Raw genomic sequence first — 12,466 nt, forward strand, 5'->3', positions numbered from 1 at the left:
CCTAATTTTGCCACAGCTCTAAATTTTTTATCGATATACGTCCAATAATATTTTTGTTAAATAAATAGTATTATTATTAAACAATTTTTTTTGTTGATATAACAAGTTATTTGAAATTTTTTAATCTTCTAAAAAAAGTAATGATTAAAGTTAAAAAAGTATATCTTTTTAATAATTAAAATAATTTATTATAAAAAGTTTAAGTACAAATATCTATTTCAAGTTTGTTTACTTATTTTTATACATAGGTAGGTATATAAAACTATCATTAATGGACATTTAAATTAAGTATAATTGTCAACTGGGACGTGGATATGTTCTTATAATCTGAATTCTGGATGATTATTGGTCAATAGTCAAAACGTATAATATGACTCTTATAGTGAAAAATTTGGAAATGCTGTTTGTATATTAAAATAATTAATAATGTTATAAATGTAGAAGTGTTTCAGTCATTAATTTTAAGTTTTTCATAATTTAGTTAATGACTTAAAATAAAGTGTTATTAATTTAATGTCAATATATGGGAGTGAAAATTATTTTGCGCCCTTTAATATTACCTAATTTTTTGCTAATAAAAAAATTTTTTCTTGTAATAATGAAAATACTTTTCCTTATATCTTTGACAAACTATTACCCATAGCTTGATTAAAAAAAAGTAAATTAACTAAGTTAAATCATACATTTTTTTTTCTTAGTAAATTTCTTAAGTTAGAGTATGTTTTCACCTTTATACATTGAACGTGTAATATTATTTTAATAATAGATGTATCTTATTCTTAAATTAATCTCACTAAAAATTATAGATAAAAAAAATTAATAGTGGTTTTAAAAATAGGCTTCTAAACTTATTGAATACTTTATATACACGTATATGTACATATATAAAAAAATTAAATTAAATGGTCTAAAAGAGTGCACAACACATTGAAAAATTCAATTGAATAATTTATTCAAAAAATCTATTCTAGATTCTGAATCTTGGTTTTTTTTGCTGTTAATAATTATGTCTTCTGGTTGTCTTTGTCTTTGTTGAACATTTAAATTTGAACACCGAGAAATCCTATTTTTTTCACTTTTAATAATATTTGAAGAGAAATGATTAGCTTCTCTTTTAACTTGAGAAACTTCTGCTCTAAGACGATGTTTTCGAACAGCTTTTTCATAAGCTAATCGTTCATTTAAATGAACCCATTTGAATCTAAAAAATGAAAACTATTAATTGAATAGTTATTATATTACTAATCAATAGTAATTATTCATTAGGTAATTTTTAAATATATTTTTTTATTTTTAAATTATTGCTAAAATTAAAAGTAGAGAGGAAACTTAATCCAAATATCAATTTATTTATTAACAAATATTTTTATCAATAGAATAACTTATTTTACTTAAAATAATATGTCCAAAAAACTTTTTTACTTAAATATTTAAATGTTTTTTAGTATTTTGAATTATTTATAATACAACATTTCTTTTTTAAACCGGTTTATAATAATAAAAATTATGCAACTAAAAATGACTTGAAATATAATATTCCCCTAGTAGGTAAAAAAATAGTTTTTTTTATTTTAATTTAATTCTAAGTAGAATTTTTACAGATTAATTTTCTGACTTTTAATAGCATACTAACACAAAAGAAGATAGGATAAAACTTGAACCTTTAAATTGGTAAACCCAACCTATGAATTTTAGTTTTATTTTAAATAAAATGTAAAAGTATAAAAAAGTGGAAAATGATGATAGCTAAAATGTTTAATAATTTAAATTAAAAAACTTAGTTATGAATTTGTACAACTTAAAAATTATATCATAGATGAATAAATAAAATACTTACTTTTATAAATAAATATATATTTATAATATAAATAGTTTTCAAATAAAGTTTCATTGATCCACAATCAAATATTAATAACTTTTACGAATGTTATATCTAAAAAATATGTAATACCTATACCTTGGTAAATATTTTAAGTTCCATACACTGTCAAAATATTTAGACCTTTTACGAATATCGATTCTTCTTCCATTTAGTAACTCAGCTACTTGCTTTGCAACCTTTTTTTTTTCAAACTCTACCCATCCTTCAGTGAAATGTTTGGCAGGCCTCTTCTTTAGTTTAGCTATAAAAATGTTTTATATAATTTAAAGAATAAAAAATTTAAGAAAATATAACATCAATAATTAATAATAAAATTATTTATTAATTAATTACGGTTAGTAGCTGGTTGTAAAAATACTCTTCCAATATTTCCGTATTCTTCTAATAATTCTTTGATTTTAGTTACATTCATATATTTGGGTATTGTTGATAAATAAACTATTCCTTTCTTACTATTTTTACATTTTTTCGATTCTAATGAAACAATTTCTTCGGAAGAAATATCTTCCATAGTTTTAACAATTTTGATTTGAAAGATTCTGTAGGATTTAGATACTTCACAATTATTTATTCAGTACTTTAACTGTTCATGATAGTGAGCACATGCATGCAAACAGGGTTGATAGATGTTACCAACTTGAAAAATTATAGTACTTTTTTCAAAATTCCATATATTTTTTGCCTGGTTTTTGATTAAATTATTTTTCATCGCTATTATATTTATTTTTTAATATAGAATTTTAAAATATGTATTTATAAAAACAAGTACATTTATTAATTTAAATTCAGTAACAGAAAGATGTGATAAAATTAGGAATTCAAATATTTAGTGTATTATAAAAATTATTATGTTATATGGTACCTCATGTAAGAATATGGTATGAATACCATAATAATTGTACTTACGGCCACTCTGATTACAAATAGACGTGCTATCACAAATAAGATAATCTCATCTGTAGTAATATTGACACTATAAACATATAACAAAATATATATTATATGGTTAATTATATTGTGTGTGTATTAAAATTATAAAAGCAGATGTTTTACACGCTACCATCTTTGGCACCCATATGGTATAGAATTGTAACACGTACTATTATTTAATTTTAATTTATGTTAATAATTAACATAAATTTTAGAATAATTATTATACTATCGATATTTAATAAAAATTCAATTACATATTTTTATAGTCCATATACGGATCTAATCATTTTTCAATGATATTTGAATAGAGCAGTATGTAATAGCCCACGATTATATATTCTAAGAGAGTAGATAATCGAGGTAATAGCTTAACAATTTTTCAAAGAATTCTTATATTTTTTTGGTCTTAATTTTAGTACTGTCATTTTGATATTTCATAGTTAATGATGTTAATTTAAGTAATTTCATACCAAAAGTAATTTTTTTTTCTTTAATAAATAAAGTTTTTTTAACTTTTTACTGAGAGGAATTAAAAAAAAAAACACTAAATAGCATCTTGGAGTACCTATGCAGGGAACTCGTAAATCCCATTAAAGTTAACATCGTAATTAACGTGATTTTAGTCCTTCTAGAAAAAAATATTTTTCTTCATAAAAAAAGTTTAAAAATGAAATGATTTGGCAATATTTTGATGAGTATTTTAAGTAGAGAAATATATTAAATTATCGTTTCTAAAGAAATTAAGAATAATTTAAGCCGTATTTTTGAATAGAGGCAACACTTTTGAGAAGTGTGGGTGAGCATAACGTCTATTCTTTAACTTAACAATTACTTTCTTTTATATTACTTTATTCTTTTTCCATATTTACTATTGTACCAGCGTATAAAATTTTGGTAATAAAAAATAATGCGGAGAGTTATCAGTATTAATGTGCTTAACTATTTTGAACATAATTATTTTTGAGAAGACTTTCATCGTTTATTTAACCATAAACTTGTTTGCTAAATTTTCCTTAGGTTAGCAGGGTTGACACATTTTTAACACCCAAAATTTCAAAATATACATTGATCTTATGGGATGTTTTAAACAAATATTTAACAACTCTGTAGAGTAGTAAAAATTGACCATCCTACACTAAAGTATGCAATACAATAAAACAATATGTAAAGCTATGTCAGCAACTTAGTCTCTCAACAATTTTGAACATTTTTCTATTGTTAATTAAATTTTTTTTAGAACAAAAAAATATTTTTAAAACATAAAAAGTGAAATGATTATGAAAAGGGAAATGTCCCAAAAAATTACAGTTGTCATAAAATAGTCAAAGTAAATAATTTTAGTTTCACTTAATATTGAAATTACTTTTTGAAAACTGGATGGATTAATGAGAATTTTTTATTGATATCTTTTCGTACATTAGCATTACTGACGATATATTATTTTGAAAAACCAAACAACTATGGGTCTTGAAAATCATATCAAATATTTTTTTTCAATTCTTGATAATATTCCGAATACCTGACTGCTTTTACCTACATAAATTTATGGCTAATATAAAATACTTTGAGATGAAAATAAGTAGTATTCGAAAACTTTGTTAATTGGAGCTATTGATTTATTAGTCTAAAAATCATTTATAGAATTTTCAGTGGTCATATTAAAATGTTATCTTACTTTCAACATACTTTTTTTGAAAATCCGATCATTTACTTAAATGGTGGAATGGACATAATCATCTAATCAGATTTTTTTCTTTTTAATTTTTTATAATACTTCAAAAAACTTGATTTCTTTAAACTTACGTCGAATTAAGGCTAATAAATATACTTTAAGAAAAAAAATTATTACATATATTTTAGTATAACTTATTTGACTATTACCCAAGTTAATAATCATAGTGAATTATATAACTTATATATTGTATTACAAATGAAGTCTTAAATAGCATGTAATAATTTATATGATACTTTTTATTAAAGGTTTTTTGAAAACTGTTTATATATACTTTCAGAATATAATCATTATTATAGATAATACGACATTTATAAAGTATACCTGATTTTAAATATATTGTAATGCTAAATTCGTATCATAAAAATTTGTAAATGAAGTCTAGCTGAGAAAACCGGTTTGTATTTGATTTCATGAAGTAAATGTAAAAGAATGTCTGGTATACATTGGTGTTTCTTTTGACTGTTAATTCAAATAACTTGGAGCGGCTGGTAGATGATGAATAGTATGTAGGAACAAATAAGACGAAAAAGAATTAAGCCAGCGGCTCAAACAAGAATTAACGACATAAGGTCGAAAGTAAATTCCTTTTTGTCCAAGCCTTACATAAATTGTATTTTTAATAAAAATGCATTAAAATGACATTATGAATTTATGCATTCTTAGTCAAAGGATTTTCTAAATAGATTTTATGCAATGTATGTTTTAATTAGAGGAACCATTAATTCCGATTCATATAGTGGCAATCTTATTATTTTATAAGCTATAGAGCAGTTTTAAAGCAATTTCTTCTATCTTTTACATCAGTTATATTATTTTTAAGTTTGGATCTATAGTTTAACTATTATTATGGTTCAATTATAACTAGAACTTGGTTATTAATACATTTATAAATTATTGAAAATAAAATTTAAGAGTCATTAGAAATTCTTCAGAGAAATTTGGCCTAGCTTTTAGTAACTTTATAAAATAATTAAAACGTTGTCTTTACAATTTAATAAAATTTCTTGTGCTCTAAAGTATACAAATCAATATCAAGTTTTATGAAATAAATTTTATACATAATATTTATTATAGAAAAATAATAAAATAATTTGAGTGACTTTTCTTTAATAAATATTTGCACTGTATCCCTGATAATATTTTGTAAAATATAAGTTAACATATAACATTATTTTTTATAATTACTATCTGTAATCAAATGAACAATTAATAAGAATTAGTTAATTGATAAGTAGAAAAGCACAAATACAGTTTATTAAGGTAATACAATAAATTAGTAACTTAATATAAAATAATCAATTTTAATAATTTTTAAAACTTACTGTAATTAAATCTATATAGGTAAATATATATTTATAACTAAAATACATTATATGGCAATAAAAAACATTCTTATACCTAGGAGGCATTTAAAAAACTATTTAAACCTTGTTTAACACTAGAATAATATTCTACAACTATAATAAAAACAAACCATTAGGTGTTAATTAATTTTGACACCGAGCTGTTAGTTGGCGGTGTCCATTTTTTAGGGGGTGCCATATTAGGTGTGTTTGTTACACTTAAACCATTGTTTCCAGAAGACGATCTACGTACTGGAATTTTAGATGGTGATACTACAAGATTTCCTTGTATCGTACTAGTAGATGCAATGGGAGATTTATGGGGTTGTATTACTCTAGGTACTTTTGTAGTGGATGCAGAGATTTTTTGTTGTTCTGAAGGTGAATTTTCTGACGTGTGTAGCACTTTTGAAAATGATTGATGCTCTTTGATATCAGGAGTTACGGGTGACTTTGATTCAGACTTAAAATTATTGCTTAATGTGATTGGTTGAGTTTCGATTGGTTGTTTTTTTGTTTGTGTTGCATTATTTGAAGCAATAGTCTTATTACCTCCCTCACATGTATCATAAATATCATGGAAATCATTTTGAATATCGCCGTTTAAGCTAATAGGCCTCCGAGGCGATACTGGATAAATGTTATCCATATCTTCATCGGAAGATGGTATAGTAGTGTCTTCAATTAATATTCCACTGTCGGTTATATCATTGATATTATAAGAAACACCATCTTCCATGCTACTGCCTACTGTACTATTATCTGTATTATCCAATGCGAACTCATCATTTTCATTTATACTGTCAACAACTTTGACGTGGTCGGATGACGGTGATTTTTCAATTTCAATTTCTTGGCGGTTACCTAATGCAACAGTTCTATTCACTGATTCTGATGCTAAACTATGTTTTCTAGGCGGTGGAGGCGGTGGCGGCGATTTCTCTTTGCCATTCAATTCCTCACGACGATTATTTTCACTGTTTACCAGAGGCTCATCATGCTGCAGATTATTAACGTCGTTTAAAGGAACTTCCTTGAAATCATTCTTCTCTTCGTTAATTGAAATCGTAAAATTATGTTTTCTATTACTAGTAAGCAAAGTTTCTTCAGGTTGTCTCTTTTCGCTAATAATTTGAATTTCATCGTTATGTGTTTTTTTACTACCAGCTAAGTCTTCCCCAATATTTATCTTTTCGTTAATAAATGAAACTTCACCATTGTATTTCATTTCGTTCTTTGGTAATTCTTTTCCTGTTTGTTTGGTTTCTACATCAGGCGGAACTTCGTCCGATTTTTCATTATCTCTCAAAACATCTACAGGCAGTTTTTCTTGGTCGTGGACACTATTTTGAACTTCTCCATCAATCATAACTTTTCCTAAGCGGTCTTCTTTAGGTTGTTCAGCTGCAGAATATTCTAGACTATGATATTGAGGTGCGGTATGGCTTATATCGTCTGTAATTTGTATGACCGTTTCACGTTTACCATCAGGTTCATCTAATGTTTGTTCAGCAGTGTTGTTGCTGCATTTTGTGGTAGTTTTTTCCATAACAACAACAGAATTATTTTTGGAACGAGTAACTTCTCGTATCGCTGATACCGCATTGCGGTAATATTTTGTTATACCTTCTTTAACGGAATTGTTATTGTTTTTTGCTATATCATTCGGCACAACATCAACAATTATTCCAGGATAACGTGCGGTTAACGACTGCAATTCGTCTAGAAAACGGTGTTCTGACACAGTTTGATTATCTAATGTTTTTTCAAATTTTATAGTCACTTGTGCCGTCACAGGAGTTATTTCACCAAAATTTCCATTATTAATTGCGTATTCTGTTGAATTATATTCTGTAAAAAAAATAGATTATTGTTTAATTGTCTTAATTTTGTTCTATAATATACAAAAGTTATCAGAATAAATATTAAAAATTATTTTGTGGATTATAATCTCTGTAAACTTTACTAAATGTATTTTTTAATAAAATAACAATTGCAACAATCTAAGTTAAAAATAATTTTTTAATACTGCGATCTTTTTCAGCTATCCACCTAAATAGACAAAATATACACTTCTTAAACTTGTAAAAAAATACTATTCCAACCATTAATTAGTTTATGATTTTTTTTTGTATGTTGGTGATCATATATGGGTTTATCTATCAACAAATAAATGCATACGTTCACTTTCAGTATAAATATTTAGAGAAGAAAATAAAAAATGATTACGAATAATTAAACTGTCTTTTTAATCGTGGGTTTTACCACTCTAGTTATAATTAACGTTTGATACAAATCACAACAAAAATAATGATATTGTTGTAAAATACTGTACAAATAAACGAAGCATAATAATACTTAAAATAATTAGATACAACGAAAACAAAACAAGGAAGTTAATTTGCAGTTATAACTGAGTTAGTTGATTACACAATAGACATTTTGTACAAAATAATGATTGATTAATTATATTTCATTTATATTTTTTAGAGTAATTATTTAAATTCAATTAAATTTCTTATTTGTTTCGACTTCTAAAATTATATTAAAAGATTATAACAATCAAACAGACATAGAAAATACATTTTTTTTCTTAAAATAGAATTTATGTAATATAAGAAAAAAACCAAAAACTTAATATTCCTCACTGGTTCTATGAAAATCTATTTAATAAACTCAGTATTTTGGTATTAATCGAAAACTTACAAATGACAATGAATGCTCATTTATGGGAATTGAATTGTTTTAATTAATCTTATTTTAATTTATACGTCATAAAAATATAGAAAAAAAACTATTTTTAGTTAAATCTTGAGAAAAGCTGACTTTCCCACTAGGTATTTTTTGATTTTAGCTATCGATACAGCTTCGCATTATCACCAAGACCCGTCCTCAATATTAACTATAATTTAATAATACTAAATACCACATATTTTGGGAATAGGTAACGTAAGTGTATTATTTTAGGGCTTTTATTTTATATTTAACAAAAATGTGAATTTTCATGACATAAATAATTAAAGCCAATAAAGTTCTTAGTCATTGTTTTATTGAACAATAAGTTGTTAATTGTTTTGGTAATAAAAACGATAAATTTCAATGCTATTGGAAGAATTTAAAAAAAAACAATAGTAATGCAATGAACAATAAGAATACTTGCGTTACTTTATCAATTACATAAATTATTAACATAAAAGTGCGTATAAAAATGAACGCCTATTATATTAATACGTGCTATCTTTGAATTGATGCCATTTAATATTGTTGTATGTGTTTAAAATATTCTTTTATGAGTATTAAATAAAAAATTAAATATTTGTAGTTAATTAAAGAAGATTTTATTCAAGAATAGTTGCACCTTAAATTTGTATTATTATGCAGTTATTATGTAATTAAATTCATTATTTTTTTTTTGCTTAGTTGGTCGCCAGGAAGTTTTAATTACTTGAAGAATTTTACTACTACTTATCTTTTATTATAGTTATTAGGTTTTTGATTATTATTTTTAAAAAATCTGCGAGTTTATCATAAAAAAACTTTTTTACGAAAAATATTATCGATATTTAGCCATCAAGTATAATATCAATAACATATGATAATATGTTATCATCATATATATATAATATCAAAAATGTTAACCTATTAGGATATGGAAATTAAAAATTTTCCAATATTTGAAGTTAAGATACAAATACAGGATCTTTTCTCTACTTATCAAATAAGATCATTCTTAAAATGTATTGAGAATGTAAGACGTCAAACAAATAATTTACTTGAATAAAATTTACCACGTAATCAAATCTGAGAGTTTGTATCATTTATTTATCTCAAATATTTTTGCGAGTAAAATTTTATTAAATTAATAGGTTAGCAAGCATATATTTATTTCGAACAAAATGAATCATTACATCTAGGTCATATACTTATTAACTAATTTATTAATTAGTTAATAGGTGTATGTTTTAGGTAGGTGTTAAAATCTAGTTGAGAAAGTATATTGATTAATAGTTTTCTATAAGCAATTATTCATTCATATGACTACAACTCGTGGTTTACACAGCCTTTTACTAGCTTTAAACCTTATTTGAATAGCACCATTTAAGTCTGTAATAAAACATATATATTGAAGGAAAATATAATGGAATTAGTATATAAAACGCTTATAAATCTTAGAATTTTCATTATTTTTTATGCAATAACAAATTTTCTTGTTTAAGTTCACTTATTGAATCCTATTTAATTTTAAATATATTTTGATAAATTTTAATGACATTTTTATATTAATGTATAAAATTAACATTTTTTGAGTAAATGGCTATAAGAACATATTGAATTAAAAAAATAGAATATTAGGGGAGAATTTTTAACATAAATGTTTATAATTATCATTAATTTACATAAATTGAACAATCTTTCATAAACTTGAAGTTCTAACCAAACCAGTTTAATGTTTCATAAATTTAAAACAAACGGAAACTTTCATTATTAATCTCATAATTTATGTTTGGTCTCATTGTGTATTCGATTTAATGCAGAAAAATTGTAAGTAGTATTGTGGTTGAATATTGGCTATAAAATTATACTTGTTTTATACTTCGACCATTTTATCACAGTGTATAAAAAAATCGTTTACTTTATTGAGAGGAACTGCACGGTTGATTTTTAGTGTATAAATAAATTTTTCACATTTGTGCAATAGTTTAATTTTGTGCTACTTATATCCCTAATTTACATTAAATACATTAAATTTACAGAAAAATGTGAGTTATTCATTTCAAAATATAATATACCTTTTTATGTTTAGTATAATAAAGTGTTAATATTTTTTCAACATAGTCATTCTCTTGTCTATTTAATACAAAATGCGTAATAATTGGGGCGCCTGAGACAATATATTAATTAATTCACATAAAAGTGGAAGGTTTCATTACGCTTTCCCCCTGATATCAGAATTTATGATTTTCAGAGAATCATACTTTCGAGTTTTTATTGTTATTGTATAAACATTTACGATAAGGCCTTCACACTAAAAAAAATGTTCGAAAATTCACATATGAGTAATGGAAGTTTTTAACGCATACACGCACACTCTTATCTCTAAATCTTATCCCTCTTATGAAAGAACGACGTAGTTGAAAATAAGTGCTATCAAAAATTGAAAGAACTTTATTAACACATATATTTAAAACTATTTCTCACAACACTTTTAAGTGTTATGAGATCATGCGTTAAAAAAGGGAGATAAAAGTTCTATCTTTAATAAATTAAGACAATTCTTTCAAATCAATATTGTTTTTAATTGCGTTGCAATTACTCGTGAATTTAGGATAGACTGTATATTTAATAATGGTTTTATCATTCATGTAAAGAAAATATCCAAATAACGCTATAAACGCAAATTCATACAATTACTTATTTTTTATATATTCGTGTTATTAAACAGTTATACAGAAATGTGCTAATGTGATTTAAATGCAATGGAAATGTACCTTTGTTTTTCTCTGTTTTATCATTGACAGTTTCCAAAACTAGATTTTTCTCTGGTTTCCAGCAACAGGGCAGATAAAACAATGTATTTTGCCCTCGCTGCTTCCAAGCAATCATGCCGACAACGAAAAGGGCGAGCACGACAACGGCAATACAAGTCCATGTTACTGCTGTGTTATCATCACTACAACTTAATTGGTTGCCCTCTTGGGCCACTGCACATGCCAAGAGCAACAAAAAATGCAAACCAACAAAACTGTACCTCCGCATTTTTGTCCTGTAAACAAACTCTTATAATGTAGTTCTATTACTAACTCTTGTATGAACTTTCTCTCAGATAACCGGATACACTGCACGCAATGTCATGGTCAACGGTCATGTGTAGAAAGTAGATGCTGCGTGCATTTTTTAACAGTAATCACCCACGTCGTATCGTTAAATTTCGCGACAAAATTTAGATTAGACAATGAATATTAATCTCATCTATAGTGTACTTTAAGTTTTTATTTTTATCGACAGACGTGTTTTAAACGGATTTCACTACTCAAAAATTATTTATTATTTTCGAATAAAATACATACTTGTATAAGCAGACAAATCATTATATTCAAACCATTGTTTTAAATCAAATTTTGCATTATTATTATCACAGTCAACTTTTAACTGCACACGCGATATATTGCACGAGATGTTTAAGTTATAATGAAAATGATTAACAAACTTCAAGAACACTCCAACATACGGCGCTCAAGTATATGTGTACGCTAAACAAGTACTGTTGTTGGATCGTCTGTGCGGCTTTACGACTCAACAGGTGTATTCTGAAACATATCGTCCAACTGGGTGCAGCGTACAAGTTTGGTGGGGACAACCGGTTCCATATGTGCCGTTTATCTCTGGCAATATAAACAATCTATAGGTACTTGTTTGCTATTAATTACATTTTCCAAGCGGAAATTAAGTACTTGCTGTGATCGTACGTCCGTGTTTGAAATCAATGACTTATGAGAGATTTATACGTGGATTCTGAGTCATTAGAGATGCATTAGACGCGAATCAATGCGCAGAATATATTAAAATACAAGT

The 12,466-nt window shown here is 25.4% G+C and overlaps 1 protein-coding gene across 1 annotated transcript; it reads right to left on the minus strand.

The window, feature by feature from the left end:
• Positions 1-927: 927 nt before the first annotated feature.
• On the minus strand, positions 928-12,192 carry LOC126898034 (uncharacterized). The gene is made up of 6 exons (XM_050671984.1): positions 11,962-12,192; positions 11,383-11,657; positions 6,033-7,744; positions 2,216-2,453; positions 1,958-2,123; positions 928-1,201 (listed from the first exon to the last, which is right to left on the minus strand). Exons 2-6 carry the CDS (start codon positions 11,648-11,650, stop codon positions 937-939), a joined length of 2,649 nt encoding a protein of 882 aa, XP_050527941.1. The 5' UTR covers positions 11,651-11,657; positions 11,962-12,192; the 3' UTR covers positions 928-936.
• Between the last annotated feature and the right edge of the window lie 274 nt (positions 12,193-12,466).

The sequence above is a fragment of the Daktulosphaira vitifoliae genome, unplaced genomic scaffold (assembly GCF_025091365.1).
Source record: "Daktulosphaira vitifoliae isolate Bord-2020 unplaced genomic scaffold, ASM2509136v1 Scaffold_2, whole genome shotgun sequence".
Lineage (NCBI taxonomy): Eukaryota > Metazoa > Arthropoda > Insecta > Hemiptera > Phylloxeridae > Daktulosphaira > Daktulosphaira vitifoliae.